Consider the following 22,383-nt stretch of genomic DNA (forward strand, 5'->3'; position numbering starts at 1 on the left):
AAATCTAGTGGAGGGGGAGGCTGCATTGATCAGCGAGCACAAGGATGTATGTCAATCCAGGGCAGGACCTAGACAGTAAATGGTGAATGTCGTGGAACAGAGATATCTGGGAATACAGGTACATGGTTCCCTGAAAGTGGCAGCTCAGGTGGGCAGGGTGGCACACTTGCCTTCATTGGGGAGGGTATTGAGTACAAAAGTTGGAACGTCATGTTACATCTGTACAAGTCATTGGCAATGCCACACATGGAGTACTGTGTGCAGTTCCGGTCGCCCAGCTATAGAAAGGATGCCATTAATTTGGTGCAAAAGAGATTCACCAGGATAAATAAAGACACAAAGTGTTCGAGTAACTCAGTGGGTCAGGCAGCATCTCTGGATAACATGGATGGATGGCGTTTTGGGTCATGATCCTTCAGTCTGATTGTGGATCCTGACCCGAAACATGACCTATCCATGTTCTTCAGAGATACTGCCTGGCCCGCTGAGTTACACCAGCACTTTGCGTATTTTTTTATCAACCAACAACTACAGTTCCTAGTTTCTAGAAATGTATGCTACCTGGGCTTGCGGGTTTGAGTTATAGAGAGATGCTGGATAGGCTGGGACTTTTTCTTTAGCGTGTGGGAGGCCGAACGTTGACCTTATTGAAGCATACAGATCATGATGGGCATGGATAAATTGAATGCTCACAGTCTTTTTCCCAGCGCAGAGAATTCTAACCCGAGGTAGCATTGGCTTAAGGTGAGAGGGGAGAGATTTAAGAAGGACCTCAAGGGCAAATGTTCCATTTAGAGGATAGTCCATATCTGGAACAAGCTGTCAGAGGAAGTTATGGAAGCAGAAACAATTACAACTTTCAAATGACAAATATATAGACAGGGAAGGTTCAGAGGAACATGGGCCAAAGGCAAGCAAATGTGACTAGCCCAGAATGGCAACTTAGATGGCAACGGCAATTTGGGCCAAAGGGCCTGTTTTCATGCTATACAGCTCTATGGCTCTATCCATAGGCAGACACTTGGAAAACTATAATATTCTGGTAATGGAATTCACAAGGGTGGTGGGGAATGGGAGGTTCATATTAATCATATTCTGGTCGACTCGGCTTCAGGACTGAAAGTGTAGAGGAGAGACAGGCAGTGTATAGAGGTGAGAGGGAGTGGCTGGTAGATAATAGGTGAAACCAGATGAGGATGGAGTTCAGAGACAGATGGAGCAATGTGGGGTGAAAGGGAAGGGAGAAGATGGAGAAAGAGGCTGGAGAGTGATAAATGGAACCAGATAAGGGAGGTGTGATGGGCACGTAGGGCTAGGTGGGGAGGGGTGACAGATCTAGGCAATGGAGTGAGGGGAGGATAGGGACAGAAAGGTGAACAGAGGACCTAGATGGAGCAGTAGGATGGGGAAAGGAACGGGGAAGAGCAGGTTGCTGAAATTGGTAAAATTCAAAGTTCATACCACGAAGAATGACGGGGTTTGGATCATATTGATCAGTACAGATCGTTCCCCTGGCGGAAGTGGTTAAAACTATAGGATTTAAGATCAAGGGCAAATGAACTAGAGTCAATGGAGAGAGAAACAGTGTTCTTGTTTCAGGTCAACTCTATGGGGTATCTTGGTCAGCATGGACAAGTTGGGCTAAAGGGCCTGTTTCCATGCAGTATGCCTCTATGATTCTATTCCTCTCCCCACTGATGCCACCTGGCTTGTTGAGTGTATCTAGCATCTTCTGTGTTTATGTCAGATTTCCAGCGTCTGGAGTATGTTTTTATTTTATTTACAGGAGAACAGGCAGAAGTTAATTTGCTGGTCCTGAGAGGATAAAATAAATTCAACATTAACTTGCAAAACTAAATCAGATGGTTAATGGAAAAGGAGAAAACTGTAGAGTGAAGGGAAACGCAAGAAGGTAGGACTACTGTATGGGCACCAAGGCCAAATTTTATGGTTAATTCCAGGAAAATGTAAAGTTCCATCAGCGTTCTAACGTTACCTTTTCTCCAGGATCACCCTTGCCACCCTGCAAAGGAGGAAGCAAATGAGAATCACGTCAGAAACACAAGCCCATCAATTTACCTTTTCCAGCACCCAGCCACATACACACATCAGTCCTAGGGTAAACTCACAAAAGTGCCAACCTGAGGTGTGGTTCCAGGTCAAAATTGCCAGCACGTTCATTAACTGTTGGGCTTTTCCGAATCGCTAATGGAGAGGGTGGTGTCCACATTTCAGCAGGGGAGATTAATTCAAAATATTGAAAATTATGAGGTGATCGCAGGAGTAAATAAGGACAAACTGGTGACCAGAGGAATAAAATAAGCAGTAATCGAACCAAAGGATATCTCCTACAATGCAACTGGGAATCCAATTTATGTCCTCTGCTCAAAAAGAGCAGATTTTCAGAAGAAAATCCAGTGTGTTTGTGATGAATGGAAACTGAGGCGGGGCCAGGTTAGTGAAGTGGCACCGATGGCCTGGGTCCTGGCACACTGATCAGGCAAGGGGCCTGGGGGAGACCAACCGTAGACTGGCTGCTGCTTAGATCAGAGGTCTTCAGAGATTGGCCCTATCTGAGTTGTGGATTAAGGTAACCATTTCTTCAGAGGGGGGAGGGAGAACACAAAAAATAGTTTCCCCACGAATGGTCACTGACCATGGAAGCAGATGCAGTTGTGGCAAAGGAAGCAAATACAATAGCAGTGTTTATGAGGCTTTTTGATAGGCAATAGACAATAGACAATAGGTGCAGGAGTAGGCCATTCGGCCCTTCGAGCCAGCACCGCCATTCAATGTGATCATGGCTGATCATTCTCAATCAGTACCCCGTTCCTGCTTTCTCCCCATACCCCCTGACTCCGCTATCCTTAAGAGCTCTATCTAGCTCTCTCTTGAATGTATTCAGAGAATTGGCCTCCACTGCCCTCTGAGGCAGAGAATTCCACAGATTCACAACTCTCTGACTAAAAAAGTTTTTCCTCATCTCTGTTCTAAATGGCCTACCCCTTATTCTTAAACTGTGGCCCCTGGTTCTGGACTCCCCCAACATTGGGAACATGTTTCCTGCCTCTAACATGTCCAACCCCTTAATAATCATGGACAGTCAGGGCATGGCTGGATATGGATCATGTGCAGGTAGAGGAGATGAGTTTAACTCGGAATCACATTCAGCAGGGCATTGTGGGTCGAAGACTTGCTTCAGTGCTGCATTATTCAAGGTTGTATGAATCATACAACATGGAAACAGGCCCTTCGGCCCACCTGTTTCATGCCGACCAGTATTATTTTGAGGGAGAGGGGAATGGAAGTTGCTCCTTTTGCTGACGGTCCCTGGAAACAGTTGCTAAGGTGCTGGGTTTACTGCGAGCATTTAAAGGCTTTGGCTAAGGTACGGCTTGGAGAAGGTGGCTCCAGTCTGTCCTCTGGTGGTAGGCACTGGAAGTATAAGGCCATCACCAATAGCTCAGGCCATTACAGCTGCGACTGTGTACCTTCATTCCCCTGGCTGCGGTGGCCACACCAACGCTCAATCTGCTGTCCTCCTTCGAGCCAAGCGTCCCCTGGTTCCTCCTCTCGCCTGCATGGAGGGAAAGAGAAGATGGGAGCAGCTGTCAGGGACCGGTCACTTTACACTGGGATACACAGGGGGGTGGGCAGCGGACCCAGTCCGCAGGAATGGTGACTGGGAACCAGGACTCCCCTCCACCATCAGCGGAATACAGCTCTGTGGAAGAGGGAGGCTGTGTCAGGAAACTGTAAGATGGGGAGTGTGTAATATGGGGAATATATCAGATGTGGAGTGTGTCAGATGGTGAATGGGTCAGATGGTGAGCTTGTCAGATAGTGAGTGTGTCAGATGGGAAGTGTATAATATGGTGAGTGTATCAGATGGGAGTGTGTCAGATGGGAAGTGTGAAATACTACTAAAAGGAAGGAAAGAGTAGGAATTAACGAGTCCTTTTCAGAATAACAGACAGTGACTAGTGGGGTGCCGCAAAGCTCGGTGCTGGGACCCCAGTTATTTGCAATATAATAACGACTTAGACGAGGGAATTAAATGTGACATATCCAAGTTTGCGGATGACTCAAAGCTGGTTGGCAGTGTGAGCTGCGATGAGGATGCTATGGTGCTGCAGGGTGACTTGGATAGGTTGAGTGAGTGGGCAGATGCATGGCAGATGCAGTATAATGTGGATAAATGTGAGGTGAACCACTTTGGTAGCAAGAACAGGAAGGCAGATTATTATCTGAATGGTCACAGATTAGGAAAATGGGGGGCGCAACGAGACCTGGGTGTCCTTGTACATCAGTCACTGAAAGTAAGCATGTAGGTACAGCAGGCAGTGAAGAAAGCTAATGGAATGTTGGCCTTCATTGCGAGAGAATTTGATTTAGGAGCAAGGAGGTCCGACTGCAGTTGTACAGGGCCCTAGTGAGACCGCACCTGGAGTATTATGTGCAATTTTGATCTCCTAATTTGAGGAAGGACATTATTGCTATTGAGGGAGTGCAGCGTAGGTTCACCAGGTTATTTCCTAGGATGGCGGGACTGACATATGATGAAAGAATGGGCCAATGGGTTGTATTGACTGGAATTTAGAAGGATGAGAGGGGATCTTACAGAAACATATAAAATTCTTAAAGGATAGGACAGGGAAAAATAGGATACAGGGAAAATAGGATAGGATGCAGGGAAAAAAATCCCAATGTTAGGGGGGGGCTCACAGTTTAAGATTAAGGGGTAGGCCATTTAGGACAGATGAAGAAAGATTTTTTCACCCAGAAAGTTGTGAATCTGTTGAATTCTCTGCCACAGAAGGCAGTGGAAGCCAATTCACTGGATGTTTTCAAGAGAGTTAGATTTAGCTCTTCGGGCTAAAGGAATCAAGGGATATGGGGGAAAAGCAGGAACGGGGTACTGATTTCAGATGATCGGCCATGATATTGAATGGTGGTGCTGGCTTGAAGGGCCGAATGGCCTACTCCTGTACCTATTTTCTATGTTTCTATGCTTTTTCTAATATAGGGAGTGTGTCAGACGGGAAGTGTGTCAGATGGCGAGTGCATTGGATGATGTGTGATGGATGGTGGGTGTTTTGGGCGGTGAGTTTGTCAAGCAGTAAATGTGCCTCAAGTGACTATGTTACATGTTGAGTTTGTCAACCAATGAGTGTAACAGGCAATGAGTGTATCAGGCAGAGAGTGTGTCAATTAGTGAGTGTGCTGGACAATGATAGTGGACGGTGAGTATGTCAGCTGAGGAGTGTGTCAGGCAGTTGGGTGTGCAATGCGGCATGACAGTGTCAGGCAAATTGTAGTGTCAGTTGGTGTGTGTCAGTCAGTCGTCTATGCTTTGCAGTCTGAATGTGTCACTTGGTATATGTGTCACTCAGCGAGTGTGTGTCGGCCAAAAAGTCTGCAGCCAGTGTCAGTCCATGCAGCCAGGGTCCATGCTGGCCTTGTCTCAGCTCGGTGCTGGTGTTGACTGTGGCAGGTTCCTGCCCTCTGGGCTAACCCACCCAGCCCATTCACTATCTCTCCCACCTTGCTCACGATCACCCCCAACCTGCTCATCACCAGCCCCACCCTGCTCACCATCACCAGCACCCTGCTCATCATCAGCACCCTGCTCACCATCACCCCACCCTGCTCACCATCACCCCACCCTGCTCACCATCACTCCACCCTGCTCACCATCACTCCACCCTGCTCACCATCACCCCACCCTGCTCACCATCACCCCACCCTGCTCACCATCACTCCACCCTGCTCACCATCACCCCACCCTGCTCACCATCACCCCACCCTGCTCACCATCACTCCACCCTGCTCACCATCACTCCACCCTGCTCACCATCACCCCACCCTGCTCACCATCACCCCACCCTGCTCACCATCACCCCACCCTGCTCACCATCACCCCACCCTGCTCACCATCACTCCACCCTGCTCATCACCAGCCCACCCTGCTCACCATCACCCCACCCTGCTCACCATCACTCCACCCCACTCACCATCACCCCACCCTGCCCACCATCATCAGCACTGTGCTCACCATCACCCTACCCTGCTCATCACCAGCCCCACCCCACTCATCATCACCCCACCCTGCTCACCATCACTGTGCTCACTATCACCCCACCCTGCTCACCATTACCCCACCCTTGCACAATGACCCCACCCTGCACACCATCACCCCACCTGCTCATCACCAGCCCCACCCTGCTCACCATTACCCCACCCTCTCACAATCACCCCACCCTGCTCACCATCACCAGCACTGTGCTCACCATCACCCCACCCTGCTCACCATTACCCCACCCTCTCACAATCACCCCACCCTGCTCACCTTCACCCCTCCCTCTCACAATCACCCATACCTGCTTACCATCACCCCAATCCACGCACCATCACCCCAACCCTGCTCACCATCACACCCATCCTGCTCACCATTACCCTCATCCCCTCACCATCACCAACACAGCTTACCATCACCCCCACCAGAGCAAGCTGGCGCTGTTGTGGTGACTCCGTGTGCTAATTATAAGGTTATAAGGTCATAAGTGATAGGAGTAGAATTAGGCCATTTGGCCCATCGTCTACTCCGCCATTCAATCATGGCTGATCTATCACTCCCTCCTAACCCCATTCTCCTGCCTTCTCCCCATAACCTCTGACACCTGTACTAATTATTAATCTATCTCTGCCTTAAAAATATCCACTGATGGCCTCCACAGCCCTTTGTGGCAAATAATTCCACAGTGGAATTCCTCTGATCCCAGAGGAGTATCTACTATCATCCAAAACTATCACTCTTATTAATTTATTTTCTACCGGTAAATCTGCACTCTGTATCTTCCCTATGATCTACTGATTGTACTTCAGCTTGGCTTGATTATGTTCATCTGTTCTAATAGCATGCAAAACAAAGCTTTTCACTGTACCTCGATACACATGATAATAATAAACCTAAACTGATCCAGTTCACCTTCACCCTCAACACAACTCCCCAACTGCAGCCATTCTGACATCACCCAGTGCTTGGCCCTGCCTGGCACTCAGTTGATATTAGAAAGCTGATGGAGCAACACGCATGCACGTGCACACATACACATTGTAAGAGCACACACATACAAGCAACATTTTCACATGCTACACAAACTTGCAATGTACACACACACATAAGCAGGAGTTCCGCATACCACACAAACATATAATGTTTGCACAGCCACAAATGTGCAATATTTGCACACTCTCTCTCACTCACTCACACAGAATCTGCAATGCTTTCACATACACACACCGCATACACTCTCCGTGACCATTGCTCTGCCTGCCAAGAGAGTTCATCGTTCCGCCACTGGATGGCACCTAGACCCCAGAGTCCAGCTCTGAGAGGCAGCAGCTGAGACGCTCGCTCTCTTCATGCGACACCATGTGCTGTAGATCCCTGGCACATTATTTATTCTCTGTGCTGCTGTGCACAACGTTAACCCTCTTTGTAATCTCCCCCCAACCTTACAGGGGGCCAGCAGTTAATGCCATAGCCTCAGTGACCTGGGTTCAATTACAGTTTCAGGTACTGTCTGTGGAGTTTACATGTTCTCCCTGAGACTGCATGTTTTTCATCCGTGTGCACCGGTTTCCTCTAACATGCCGGTAGGATGATTGGCCGCTTGTAAATTGATCATTGTGTTTAGGCGAGCGGCAGGAGGAGCAGTGTGGCAGAGAAGTCTAGGTTATAGGATAATCAGTGATGACTGGAATTGCTCTGAGAGTTAGTATGGCCGAATGGCCTCCTTTATATCATACTGAAATAGATGTACTCCAGAGCAAGTTATATCCCTCATCTCTCTGTGACTGCTGTGACACAGGCCGTGGTTTCACCCATACTTTGGAATTCTCTCCCCATTGCTCTCCGCCTCTCCCTCCCCGTTAAAGCCTCTCCGACACCAAGCCTCAGCTCAGCTGTCTCAAAATCTCCACATAACGCCCAGGAATCGTGGAAACCTTTGCTACATGAAAGACACTCTCTAAATGGAGGTGGCTGTTGTTTTCACTACTTGAAGATCCTCGATATTCAGTGCAGAGAAAGACCTACATATGTGAGACTCCTTCCATCACCTCAGGATGTCCTGATCATCTTCACAACCAACCAGAAACACACTCTATGCTGTAATCAAGGAAACACAACAATGAACAGATCCCACAGAAAGCAAAATCAGGTAATCTGATCTAGCAACTTGGTTGAGGATTACAACTGAACATTCACCAGGAGATGGACGCAAAGTGCTGGAGTAACTCAGCGGGTCAGGCAGCATCTTTGGAGAAAAGGGATGGTGACGTTTCGGGTCGGGAAGAAGAGTCCACACCAAAAGCATCATCCATCCTTTTTCCTCAGTGATGCTGCCTGACCCATTGAATTACTCTTGCACTTTGTGTCTCTATTTGGTATATACCAGCAGCTGCAGTTCCTTTCTACACATTCACCTGGAGATGTCATGGAAATAGGCAAAGGGATCTATGAACTCCAAGATTAGGCTTGAGCTTGATGTTTCATAGAAAGCAAGAGGGAGATGATAGAGAGAGAGAGAGAGAGAAGTGAGAGAAGAGAAGAGAAAGAAGAGAGAGAAAAAGAAGAGAGAGAAGAGAGAAGAGAGGGGAGAGAGGGAGAGAGGGAGAGAGAGAGAGAGAGAGAGAGAGAGAGAGAGAGAGAGAGAGAGAGAGAGAGAGAGAGAGAGAGAGAGAGAGAGAGAGAGAGAGAGAGAAAGTAGAGGGAGAGAGGGAACACGATAGAAGGAGAGATAGAGTGAGAGATGTGAGGGGGCAAATAGAGAGATGTGAAAGAGGGAAAAAGAGAGAGAAAGGGGGAGGGGGATCTAGAGAGGGTAGGCAGAAGTGAGACAAATTGTGTAGAGAGGGTGGGGAGAGCAAGAAGTAATGGTGAAAGAGAGGGAGAGAGAGGTAGGAGAGAGAAATGGAGAACGAGGGAAAGAGGGGGAGGAACCTGGAAGGGGGGGAACGGAAGAGAGGGGAGAGACAAATGGGGGAGAGAGGAGACAGGATGTGAGGGAGAGAGAGACAGAGAAATGCTTGATAGAGAAAGTCAAATAGAATGGAAGGAGAAAGAAAGAAATCTAAAATCCATTCCCACCTAATCCACTATAATCCATGGAAGGAAATTGCTTGTTTTTAAAAGTAATCTTTTAATTCTTGGGATCTGGAGCAGCTGACTGAACACAACTGTCCTTTCGATAATCCAGCTAAATGAAGCAGGTCACTGCAAATGTTCCAATATTTGACCAACACGGATGCAATCAAACATCCTACACCACCAGTCTTCGGGCAACCAATCATTTTCTAGCTGCCAATCTGATGCCAGGATCCCTACAACCAATCAGCATCTAGCCAATCAGCTGCCAGCCTCCCAGCAACCAATCATTGTCGGCCTCCCTGGAGCCAATAATTTTCAACCAATCCACAGCCAACTTCCTAGGGCAGCCAATCATTGTCGGCCTCCCTGGAGTCAATCATTGTCAGCCAATCTGCTGTCAACCTTCCAGCAGTCAATCAGCTGCCAACCAAAGAAGCCAATCGGCTACCAGCCTCCTGGCAGCCAATCATTGTCACCCTCCCTAGATCCAATCAATTGCCAGTCTCCCAGCAGCCAATCTCCTGCCAGCCATCCAGTGGCCAATTAGCTCCCGGCCTCCCAGCAGCCAATCCACAGCCGGCCTCCCAGCACAATACGAGGCGGTGTGAAGTGGCCACATACATGTCTTTGACCCATCAGGTCATGCTTTGAGGCATGACAGTCAGGTCTTTTCAAGTTTTGGTTGCAATGTTAAATGGTCAGCTGCTGTGCTTTCCAAATGAACAGAATATGGTGATATATTCGAATAATAAAGGAGATTTTACCCAGTGATCTGGGCAATTATCCCTCAACAACACCAGAAAGCGGATAATCTGGACATGATTATGTTTGCACATCTGTGATCTTGCTATGCAAATACTGTCTTGTTCTCCCCAGAGTGAGAGGGAATGTGAGCTTTAGAAAGAATAACATTGAACAAAAAAAAAACACAAAAGTACTGAAGGAACTCAGCGGGTCAAGCAGAATCTCTGGAGGTCTTCTGTTCCTTGTTTCTAACATTGAACAAAACTGAGAGACATTGGGGAACTCATCCAAAGAATGTCTCGAGCAGTCAGGAATTATCACGCGATTAATCCGTAATCCCCTGAAACTTCAAGACAATTCCAGAGTTGCAAGCCCTGTGGGTGCTCAAGACCGCAGCTCCAGGTTCACACAGCTCTTGTTTCACCTGATCTTTAGAACAGACCTGGGCCATTCCTGCCTCAGGACCTCACACAGCGGGACGCAGTGTGTATGTGAAGTTTGTGGTAAGCGGCACCCGGGTCTGTGCAGCAGTTGCAAGGTTTAAGGAGTGATAGGGGCGGAGAACTAGGTGGGAAGGTTTGTTCTGAGACTTCCAGAGCTTACGTGAGGTTACTGACCATCGAGCCAACGGCGGCGAGGCTGGGACTGATGTGGGTTGCAGGACTGTACAGGGAACAGGAAACCCATAGAGGGTGCAACACCTGACTGGCTTCTCAGTGGGTCAGTGAGCACTGGAGTAATAGGGAGCAGGGACCTGGAGAGCTCAGTGTTGGGTGTCCTTTGGTTCACAATGGATCGAATGGAAGATGCTGCTTCTTGAGGGAGTGCAATTGTCAGACATGAAGGTGATGAAGGCAGAAACCAGAGTTCAGCAGCAGATGCCGGTAGGTTGGTCATCCAGTATGTATTCAGCCAGTAGGGGTTGAATCTGGCGGGGGATGGGGGGAAGAGTTGATGGGAATGTGGGGAGAATAAATATTTAAATGGATGCTTGATGGTCAGCATTTCTGTGAAATATGACTCAAAGCTATTTGCTGAGGCAGGGTAAGTTCCAACACACATGCACGTGCAAATATGGAGACAACATGCATGCATACGCACGTACACACACAGTGACAACATGTATACTGACATGTACCCGTGCACACGTTCACATGGACGTACACACACATCCTCCAACATGCACACACACAGTGCTGAACTATTATCTACCCCATTGGTGACCCTCAGACTATCCTTGATCGGACTTTGCTGGCTTTACCTTGCACTAAAAGTTATTCCCTTATCATGTATCTCTACAATGTAAATAGCTCAACTGTAATCACGTTTTGTCTTTCTGCTAACTGGTTGGTATGCAACAAAAGCTTGGTACACGTGACAATAAACTAAACTAAACTAAATAAACGTGCACTGCACACAGGCGTAACACACATACACACACACACGTGCATAAACAAATACACGCACACATATATACATGCTGCATACAAATGTGCACACACACTCAAATATCTCACACGTGTGCATTACCACAAATGCACTCACGCATATAATATAAGCACATGAAGTTGTCAGGTGGAGATAGAGCACCAGACCAGAGGAAGACGTCCTACCTCCTCCCGCCGCGGGCTTGGCTGTCCATTTGCTGGTCTCCTCGGCAGGGCGCAATGGCAGGGGTGTCTCTCTGCCAGTGGGAGGAGGGTGAATGGGTGGGTGCTCCAGAGGTTGATAGGAAGGAGGGGTCACCTGCGGAAAGCCGAGACTCGTTTCAGGGAAGGAACGTGGGAAAGGAGTGTAAAGTGCACCTCCCTTCACGTGATGGAGCGGATGCAAATAAACCAACACCGGGCAAAACCCTTACATTGCTGGGCTTATTTGACTGTAGTGTGCATCAAAGAGAGGAAACACCGGGGACACTCAAACCTCTAGCACCAAAGACCCTCACTCCTCGTACGGCTGAGAGCAGCAGCCTCAGGGCCACACCACCAGCTCCGTCCCAGCTCCCCATCCTGCCACGTTAATACCCAACATGATCTACATTGCTGGTCCTTCATTGGAGTGGCCACATGTCGAACAACACATCATCTCATGGTCACTGCAGCCGCACATTCACCACAGGGTCCGTGATGGCACAGGAGGGCCATTATCATCATGGGCCAACTGGGTATAGTCCATCATTACCAGCCTGTGCTTATATGGACCCTTGGACAATGTTATGGAGCTAATGCTCCTTAATTAGAGGGAGGCATGGTGGTGCAGCGGTAGAGTTGCTGCCTTACAGCACCAGAGACCCAGGTTCGATCCTGACCATGGGTGCTGACTGTGCCACTTGACCTGCATGGGTTTTTGCCAGGATCTCTGGTTTCCACGCTCCAAAGACGTAAAGGTTTATAAGCTAATTGGCTTAGTATAAATGTGTAGGAAAATAACTGCAGATGCTGGTTCAAATCGAAGGTAGACACAAAATGCTGGAGTAACTCAGTGGGTCAGGCAGCATCTCAGGAGAAAAGGAATGGGTGACGTTTCAGGTCGAGACCCTTCTTCAAAATTAAAGTCGGGGTTGCTGCAGAGTGAATGGAGGGCTGTACGTTCAGGAGGGGAGAGGTTAAGAGTAAGTCAGGGGAGTGGAGAATTTGAGGCGGTTGATGTCAGGCCGGCAGTTGGAAATGAAAAGGTCTAGTGAAGGTAGATGGCCAACCGGGGGAGTCCAAGAGAAGGGGTTTCGCTGGAGATGGGAGAAGGGGCCATCACTGGGTGGTGAGGACTCCTTCCCATGGAAAAAGGCCCGGATGCGGAGGCGACGGAAGAAGAGCTCCACATCGTGGCGGACCCGGAACTCGTTGAGGTGGAGGCGGAGGGGAACAAAGGTGAGGCCTCTGCTGAGGGCCGACCGTTCGGTATCAGAAAGTGGGAGGTCAGGGGGGATGGTGAACACCCGGCAAGTGTGGGGATTGGGGTCGGATGGAGGCAGGCAAGCAGATGGTAAATTAAAGTGGGGGTTGCTGCAGAGTGAGTGGAGTGCTGTATTAAATTAAAGTCGGGGTTTTGCAGAGTGAGTGGAGGGCTGTACTTTGGCTTAGTATAAATGTAAATTGTCTCTAGTGTGGGTAGGATAGTGTCAGTGTGCGTGTATTGTGAGTTAGCGTGGACTCGGTGGGCTGAATGGTCTGTTTCCATGCTGTATCTCTAAACTAAACAAAACAATGTGCCCCAAAGATATATTGGTATTGATGGGGGAATACAAAGTAGTACCCAGAACCTTTCAGTATCACACCCTAATGGTCGGCATAACATCCAATATCAGCAGAGCTCTCTGTGCTTGGACCGGCCCCTTTCTGATTAGTGTGTGATCATGGATACGACATTGGAGAATCCCAGCTGGAGGACCCAGTTGAGCATTAGGTACTGGCCCTGACAGCTCTTGGGGACACAAAACACATCAGCCTGGCTGTAATGAGGAGCAGCGAGCACCCAGTGACCTTGCTGGGGGACCCAGCCTAAAGCGGGACATTGTTCCCAGGAATGTGGCTGTGGGTCTGGATTTAAAGAGGCCACTGTTGCAGCAGGTGGAAGCAGCAAGACCAGCCAAGCTGGATGTTGTTCAACACATTCCCCAGACATTTCCTGTTCCCTCCTTGGCTGGCACCCATGGGACCAAACACAAAGGGAAACTCAGAATGTCAGTGGGAGGCATGGACAAACAAAGACTGGCTTACACAGTAAGTGTAGGAGTGGCAAATTGGCGCAGCGTAGAGCTGCTACCTTACATCTCCAGAGACCCGGGTTCAATGCTGACTATGGGTGCTGTTTGTATGGAGTTTGTACGTTCCCCCTGTGACCGTGTGGATTTTCTCTGGGTGCTCCGGTTTCCTCCCACATTCCAAAGGTGTGCAGGTTTGTAGATTTATTGGCTTTGGTAAAAAAATGTAAATTATCCCTTGTGTGTAGGATAGTTTTAGAGTACATGGATTACTGGTAAGTATGGACTCAGTTGACCAAAGGGCTTGTTTCCACTCTAGATTAAGTGGTAGGACCCTGGGAAATGTTGTAGAAGTGAGAGAACTAGAAGTGTGGATACTAAGTTCCATGAAGGTCGTAACACAGGTGGACAGGGTGGTAAAGAAGTTAATTGGTACCCTTGCCTTCACCAGTCAGGGTATTGAGTACAGGAGTCGAGATGTCGTTCCAGCTGTATAAGACATTGGTAAGGTCCATTTGGAGTAATGAACACAGTTCTGTTACCCTGCTATATAGGAAGGTTGTAGTTGAACTGAAGCGGGTGGAAAATGGATTTACGAGCATGTTACTGGGACTGGAGGGTTGGGTACTTTTTCACTGGAATGTAGGAGGCTGAGGGATGACTTTATAGAGGTTTATAAAATCATGAGGGGCATTCATGAGGTGAATGGTCATTGTCTTTTCCTTTGGATGTTAAGATAGTGAAGTCAAAATCTAGAGGTCATAGATTTACAGTGAGAGGGGTAAGATTCAAAAGGACCCAAGGGACAATGTTTTAACACAGAAGATGGAATATAGAGGGAATGAACTGCTAGAGGAAGTGGTAAAATATGATGTTTAAGAGACACTTAGACAGGTACATGAATAGGAAAGGTTTAGTGAGTTTGAATCAAACGTGGTAAATGGGGCTAGGGACTAGGGTATCTTGCTCGGTAAGTGGGCTGAAAGGGCCTGTTTCTTTGCTGTATAGCTCTACGACCTCTATCATTGTGTTGCCTTGTCAGGAAACAATTGTGACATTATTGCTGAGAATGTAATCCCAGTCAATACATTAATCACCATCCACTCTGTCACCTAGCATAAATATTAACACATTATATTCTGCCATAAAACATGTTCATGTATCAGACCAAGGATACATTTCTGAGTATCTTTCTCTCTGATTCGTTGGATTTTGCAGTGAACAAAATGGCTGCCACAATTCTTTAGAGCAATAAAGTGGTATGTCATGTGAAGGGCTTTGGTGTGTTTAGAAGTTGGAAAGGACACGCTCCATCTGGAAGTTCATGCAATCCAGTAGCCAAATTCTAATATTCGGCAAGATGTTGGCAGGGGTGGGGACGCAGGACATGAGAGGAGGGGGCATTGTCAAAATTCACTGTTAGAAGAACGTTCCCCCCACCCCTCCCCCCCTCCCCTCAAAGTTTCCATTGAAAGCAGCATCTTGTCTGTACCTTAAGTGGTAGGAAAATAAAATGAGAATTCCAGCCCTCGGTCCTCAACCAATCCAAAGGTAATGGCAGATGGAGCCAAGAACAGACAGACGGCCAGACCACAGCTAAAGAGAAGAGCAGTCAAGGGCACTGTCAAAAGCCAACAACTCTCCACTGGCTCGTTCATTCAGTCAAACAGATGACCATATGTTCCTCTCCATGCCAGAAGCAACTGTGAGGATCACTATAAATCCAAATGTTCCAGCTTGTGAATCCGAATGCAGCTTGCACCATGTTGGAAATTAAGGATTGCTTCATCCAGTTTATGTTAGACTTCCCAGTTTAGCCAATAAAGAACTTAAGAGAGCTTCAGAAAGGGTTCAGAGCTCACTTTGGTTCACCTGGCCAAATATCTAGACAATACCAGGTATGAATGACATTGACAGCTGGACAACAGGTTGAAATCACAGCATTATTTTTCTGTTAGCGGGAATGGATGATGATCTTGCAACCAGGGCTGGGAGAAGGTTGGGAGGGGTATTCAGAACTTGATCAAAGCACAGGTTTAGAGACTTTTGTTTACTAAAGACAAAGAAGTTATCTCAAGGGGTTGCATTGCGTACAGAGGCAGTGTTCAGAGAAAGATGAAACCAAGGAAATTGCGGAGTTGGGCTGGGGAATCCATGGAGGAACCTGGAGCCATTTTCCTTGGAATGCGTTGGAGACTGGGAGCCAGTTGGTAAGGATAGGGTATTGTGGGCAAGAATATAATGAGATTTGAATGCATTTTGAATAGCCAACAGTTTGTGGATATTGGTTGATGGGACAAATCTGTTGTAGTAGCTGAGTCTGGAGGTTAAGATATCATGTTCTGGGCATTCAAGTGGCAGAGGTAGTGAAGCAAGAACCCAAGTGGAAGAGAGGTAAGGGCAGCACAGTAGCCCCACAGCACCAGACCAGGGTTCACCCTGACCTCGTCACTGTTGGTATGGCGTTTGCACGTTCCCTTTGTGACCGTGCGGGTTTCCCCCGGGCGCCAGATTCCTCCCACATCCCAGAGAAGATTGGGTTGGTGGGTTAATTGGCCGCTGTGAATTATCCATGGCATGTAGGTGAGTGGTAGAGTCTGAGGGCTGTTGATTGGAATAAAAAATAGGATTGATGTTGGATTTGTGTAAATGGGTGGTTGAAGGTTAGCGTGGACCCATCTCTATGCTGTCTGAATCTACAGAGAATTAGTGATGTGATATTGCTGCTTTGGTACCCAAGTGATTGACCACGCTCTGGAGGATTTCCTCAAGGGTAACTAAGCTTTTACACTGTGTACTATGCACTGCATCAAAATCTCATCACATCTCTCCCTTACCATTTGAATTCCTCTTCCAGATCCACTTCCAAAATCACCAGAAGCCTGCAGGGTAGAAAGACACAAATCACAATCAACACTTCTACATTTCAGTCCCACCTTATCATGAATTTCCAGGCAAACGGCTGACAGCATGAAAACTGACCCAAAGATTTAGTAAATATCAACCAATTCACATGAACTGCACAGTTACTGTGGTAAACATCATAGATGCTGCATGATCTGCTGAGTATTTCAGCCTTTTCTGTTCTTTTTAACTCATGACTCATGCCACAGCCTACGTGAAACAGTTATTCTCTTCTTCAGAGCAAACTGCTAGAGGGACTCAGCAAACCTCCACAGATGCTGCCTGACCCACTGAGTTCCTCGAGCAGCTTGATTTTTTTACCCGAGACTCTAACATCTGCAAAGTCTTGTGACTCTATTATTACCTTCTTTGTACATTCACAGTAACGACCCAAACATCCATTCCCCAATCATTTCATTGTTATTGCAAAATAAAGATAATATGACTCAGGCAAAATGTTTATGAGGAATTGAGATTGTTAACCACAGATGCAGTTGGTTCTTATTTGTAAATGTTACACTTGGAATTCATTATTATGTTATTTGACATTTCTGGAATTTCATAATGTTTCACATGGGTTGCAACGTAAATCCACTCCACAAAACCCCTGCTCATTCATTCAGAAGGGAGTGTGTAGGATGGAGGCTGTAAAGTAGTAAGAAATGCAGGTCCTCCCTTGTTCTCACCTTCTGTCGCAATTCTTAACTTTATTGACCCTCATATTCTGAATGAGTCAACCAGCAACTCTGAACAATTGACCACCTTCAGAAAGGCAACAGATCTAAACCAGGATTCCCTGGCCATACTGATGGATTGGGAATATTGAGAAGCCCCCCCCACTTCTTCCTTCTTCCACCTCAAAAACATTGCCTGTCTCCGTCCATGCCTCTCCTCCACAGCTGCAGAAACCCTCATCCACGCCTTCATCACCTCCCGTCTGGACTACTGCAACAGCCTCCTCTATGGCGCACCCTCAAAAATCATCAGTAAACTTCAATACATTCAAAACTCCGCTGCCCGTCTACTCACCCACACCCCGATCCGTGACCATATCACCCCCGTCCTTTACAAACTCCACTGGCTCCCCATCCCCCAGAGAATCCAGTACAAAATCCTCCTCATGACCTACAAAGCCCTCCATAACCTGGCCCCATCCTACCTGACCGACCTCCTCCACAGGCACACTCCCACCTGCACCCTCCGCTCTGCCGCTGCCAATCTCCTATCCCCCCACATCCGGACCAAACTCAGATCCTGGGGGGACAGGGCTTTCTCAATCGCTGCTCCCACCCTATGGAACTCACTACCCCAAACCGTCAGAGACTCCTCCACACTCACCACATTCAAAACATCACTGAAGTCTCACCTATTCAGAACTGCCTTCAACCACTGAAGGTCACCCCACCCTCTGTCTCCTTTCTCTGTTCATTTACTTATTTATCTATTTATTCACTTCCCTATGTTCTCTAAATCCCTGTAAAGCGTCTTTGAGTATATGAAAAGCGCTATATAAATGTAATGTATTATTATTATTATTATTAAAGCTGTCTTCATGGAGCCTACCCTCCCCCACTTTCCCATTTTCCTTCCCTGCAATTACAGTTCAACATTCCTATTCTGAAGCCAGTTAGAAATTATTGTTTTTATTCAGGTTTATAGCTATAATATGCTGTGTCGAGTTCGCAAGCTCTCCTGTAAGTATTTAGTTTAGATATAGCGTGGGAACAGGCCCTTTGGCCCACCGAGTCCGCACCGACCAGCGGCCCCACACACTAACACTGCCCTACACACCAGGGACAATTCGCCATTTTTACCAAAGCCAATTAACCTGTATGTCTTTGGAGTGTGGGAGAAAACCGGAGCACCCACAGAAAACCCACGCAGTCACGGGGAGAACATACAACTCCATACAGACAAGCACCCATAGTCAGGATCGAATCAGGGTCTCTGGCGCTGTAAGGCCCCAACTCTACTGCTGCACTTCCATGCCACCCCTAAGTTTCAGTAAGCTGCTAGTTCTAGAACAAGACAGACCGCCAAAGCCAGCAGGGAGGGAGGAAAAGGGGAACGTGTAAATGTGTGCAACAGGCAAACCTGAATGTCCACCTTGTGGGTGAGTGTGGGCGGAGTATTCCGTGATGCTGTGAGAAAAACAGCTGGAACTAGAATCTTGGCAGCACAAAGCATCATTGGGGAATCGATTGCAAAGCTCTTCTCACTTGCTTGGAATAGAATCAAAATTCAAGCACTGATTTAGAGAGCACGATGTACACTGGAAATTGCTGACTGAGGATTGTGGTTTATTTAGAACAGATAATTCAAACCTCTAAGCAGGACTTTGAGATACTATTGATTAACCATGTTTTGCACCTACATTAGACTCCTTGCACCTATGTTTCTGCCCAACGCTTTGTTGATTTGGCTTGATCTTCAGTTTTAGTATCCAGGATTTGGATGGTAAAAGGTAACATGGTAAAGGAGCAAGAGGGAAGCCCCATATCATAGAGTTCAGTAATAATCCCATAGCATTGTGTCAGATCAAGGCTGGGGACAGATACTATATGGGACAACCTAATGACTACTGCCATGTCAGCATGAGACTGGAGCTAAATATTATACAGCACAATGCTAACCAGCACAATGTATCGGACCTAGAATGAAATTGGATCTTGCCCAGGACATTCATAACCCTGGCAGGGACTGAGAGTGGAGCCAACTATTATTCAGGGCACCACTGTATCAGGGCAAAACTGGTACTGGATATAACACAAAGCATCACTAAACCTACCTGCATGTGAAGGTCAGGCTCATGTTGGATATTATACAGGGCAACACTAACCCCACACTGTATCTGGGAGAAGCTAGTGCTGGATATTATATAAGGCACCACTAACCCTGAACTGAGTCAGTGCCAGACTGGAGCCAGACAGGGCCGTCTTTACTGCATTATGGGCCCCGGGCAAAGCAGTGTACTGGGGCCCCTACGACAACTACTCACAGGAATAAAAATGTAAATGGTCGATAAAATTAAACATATATTTATTTTATTGGCACTTCCAACAAAAGCACTTAACGGTGGACTTAGGGTGCTACATTGTTGCGAAAAGCACTTACAGATCGCTGTGAGAAGCACTTAGGGATGGAAAAGCAAAGCACTTAGGGAGCTAATTGTTGCGAAACAGATCGCTGTGATAAGCACTTAGGGATGGAAAATGTTGCGAAAAAAACACTTAGGGACCGAAAATGTTGCGAAAAAAGCACTTATTGAACCTACATTTTTAAAGTAGTATTTATTTATTGCAAGTCACTTAACATACACAGATCAGCATGGGCCCCCTATGCTCATGGGGCCCCGGGCAAGTGTCCATCAGGCCCATGCGTTAAGACGGCCCTGGAGCCAGATATGATGCAGGACACCACAGGACACCACAGGAAATGGAATAGGCCACTCACCCCTCCTGTCTGGTGCTCCATTCAAAAGATCCTGGATGATCTTGTACCTACCTCCATGCCACATTCCTGTATTAGCTCCATGTCCAGTAATGACCTTAATATCCAAAAACCTTCCAGTATTGACCCCACTATGTGATTGAGGACTGTACCTGCATGGCGTCCTTTGCGTTAGATTTCATAAGTTCACACCCTTTAGGCAAAGACATTTCTCCCTTATTTTGAGACTGTGACCCCCCTCATTCGATACACCAAAGCCACAGGAAACATCAGCCCCATGTCTAGCCTGTCAAGCCCCATAAGAATTTGGTTTGTTTCAATTAGGTCCCCTCACATTCTTCTTACTCCAGAGAGAAGAATCCAGTTTGTGTAACCTTACCTCACAGGATAAAGACACCTTCCCAGGATCAACCTGGGGAACCTTCATTGCACTCCCTCTCTATGTATATCCAGCCTAAGGTGTGATGACCAAAACATGTACACAAAATTCCAACCCTTCTACAATTACTGTGAAACATCTCCACTCTTGTTCTCAATCCCCTTGCAATAAAGACCAAAGTATATAATTTGCCAACCTAACTGCTTGATGAACCTGCATACTAACCTTCAGCACTTCTTGAACAGGGACAATGGTCCTCTCAACACCAACACTGTTCAAATTATTACCATTTAAAAATACTTGCTCTTTTTCTCCAATCTAACTAGATGGTCTCCCATGTTTCTACGGTGCATTATGAAACCACATATCCAACCACACTGATTCAATGGCCAAGAGAGCAACCAACAACACTACTTCCTCAGAGACTAAGGAAATTCGGCATGTGTTCCATGACTCTTACCCATGCATCATTGAAAACATAATATTGGGATGTACCGTCAACTTTGTTTGGAAGGTGCTCTATCCAAGACCACAAGAGATTGTAGAGAGTTGTGAATACAGCCCAGATCATCACACAAACATGCCTTCACCCCACCCCACCCCCATTGACCCCCTATGTGGAGTCTGTGGGAGCCATTCTAAAATCTGCAGAACATTGGGAAATGCCATTGTGTGCAACTACTATCTCCTCTTCATATATAACAGATAATCTGATTCGTGGAATTTATTGATTTTCAGTCTCATTGATTTATCCAATACCATTTATTTACCAATGCCAATTTTGCTCAGGTCTGGAACTGTTGTTTATCATTACATCCAGGAGATTTGCAGTGTGGTCTTTCAGAAAGACACATACCAACTATCTGTTTACATTTTCTGCCATTTCCTTATTCCCAAATCTAATTTTTCTTGTCTCAGTCTGCCAGAGACTTACACTAACTTTTGTTAATCATTCTCTTGTTACATGGCTCTAGAAGCTTTAACGTTTTTTTAAAAATGTTTCTCACTTTGCTACTCTCTTTAGGACCCAAACAGATATACAGGACAGTACCATTCAACACTACCACTAGAACTCCATCAGACTTAACCTGCAGCTAGATATCATACAGGACACACTATTTCTACCAGAGTACCAGTGGCAATCTGAAGCCCGTTGCAGGTAGTTCTGCTAGAACATGTTTCCATACCGCAAATTCATTATAGTGCAATTGATGGATTAAATATCAGCATTTGCTTTACATGAATCCCGTTGGTTACAGTGGGATTATGATTGGGAAACATTGCTTAAATCTGTTCTTTGAGCCCGTTCTGCGAAAATGCGAATTCCTGTCGCATGAGGTATTTTAGGAGAGTACCTGTCACATTATAGCAGAAGAACACTATATGTATTACGAGACCGTGGACCCCGTTGAGCCCAAACCTCTCCTGTATTGGTGCAGCACCCCTCCTCCCTCTCTTCCCCCCTCCCCCCAACCCCCTTCCCCCTCCCTCCCCTCCCCATTCCTCCCTCCCACCCTACCCTCCCTTCCCTCGCCCCAACCCCCCTCCCCCCATTTCCCCTCCCCCTTTCCCCTCCCCCACCCCCTCCCTCCCACTCCATCCCCCTGGAGGGGGGGGAGAGAGAGGGGGAGGGGGGGAGAGGGAGAGAGAGAGAGAGGGAGGGAGGGAGGGAGGGAGGGAGGGAGGGAGGGAGGGAGGGAGGGAGGGAGGGAGGGAGGGAGGGAGGGAGGGAGGGAGGGAGGGAGGGAGGGAGGGAGGGAGGGAGGGAGGGAGGGAGGGAGGGAGGGAGGGAGGGGAGGGAGGGAGGGAGGGGAGGGAGGGAGGGAGGGAGGGAGGGAGAGTGGGGGAGAGGGGTAGAGGGGGAGGGAGAGAGGGGGAGGGAGAGAGGGGGAGGGAGAGAGGGGGAGGGAGAGAGAGGGGGAGGGAGAGGGGGGAGGGAGAGGGGGGATGGGGGGGGGAGGGGAAGAGGGTGGAGGGGGAGGGTAGGGGGGAGAGGGGGAGGGAGAGGGAGAGAGGGAGGAGGGGAGAGGAGAGGGAGAGGGAGAGGGAGAG

The 22,383-nt window shown here is 47.6% G+C and overlaps 1 protein-coding gene across 1 annotated transcript in view; it reads right to left on the reverse strand.

Annotated features, from left to right (window-relative positions):
* Positions 1-22,383, reverse strand: part of LOC144596358 (uncharacterized) — a 126,843-nt gene that overhangs the window by 72,500 nt on the left and 31,960 nt on the right. Inside the window, 4 exon segments of the mRNA XM_078404615.1 lie at positions 1,997-2,023; positions 3,492-3,577; positions 11,512-11,644; positions 16,436-16,480. Of these exon segments, the coding sequence (XP_078260741.1) occupies positions 1,997-2,023; positions 3,492-3,577; positions 11,512-11,644; positions 16,436-16,480 (291 nt within the window).

Source organism: Rhinoraja longicauda, chromosome 8, assembly GCF_053455715.1.
Source record: "Rhinoraja longicauda isolate Sanriku21f chromosome 8, sRhiLon1.1, whole genome shotgun sequence".
NCBI lineage: Eukaryota > Metazoa > Chordata > Chondrichthyes > Rajiformes > Arhynchobatidae > Rhinoraja > Rhinoraja longicauda.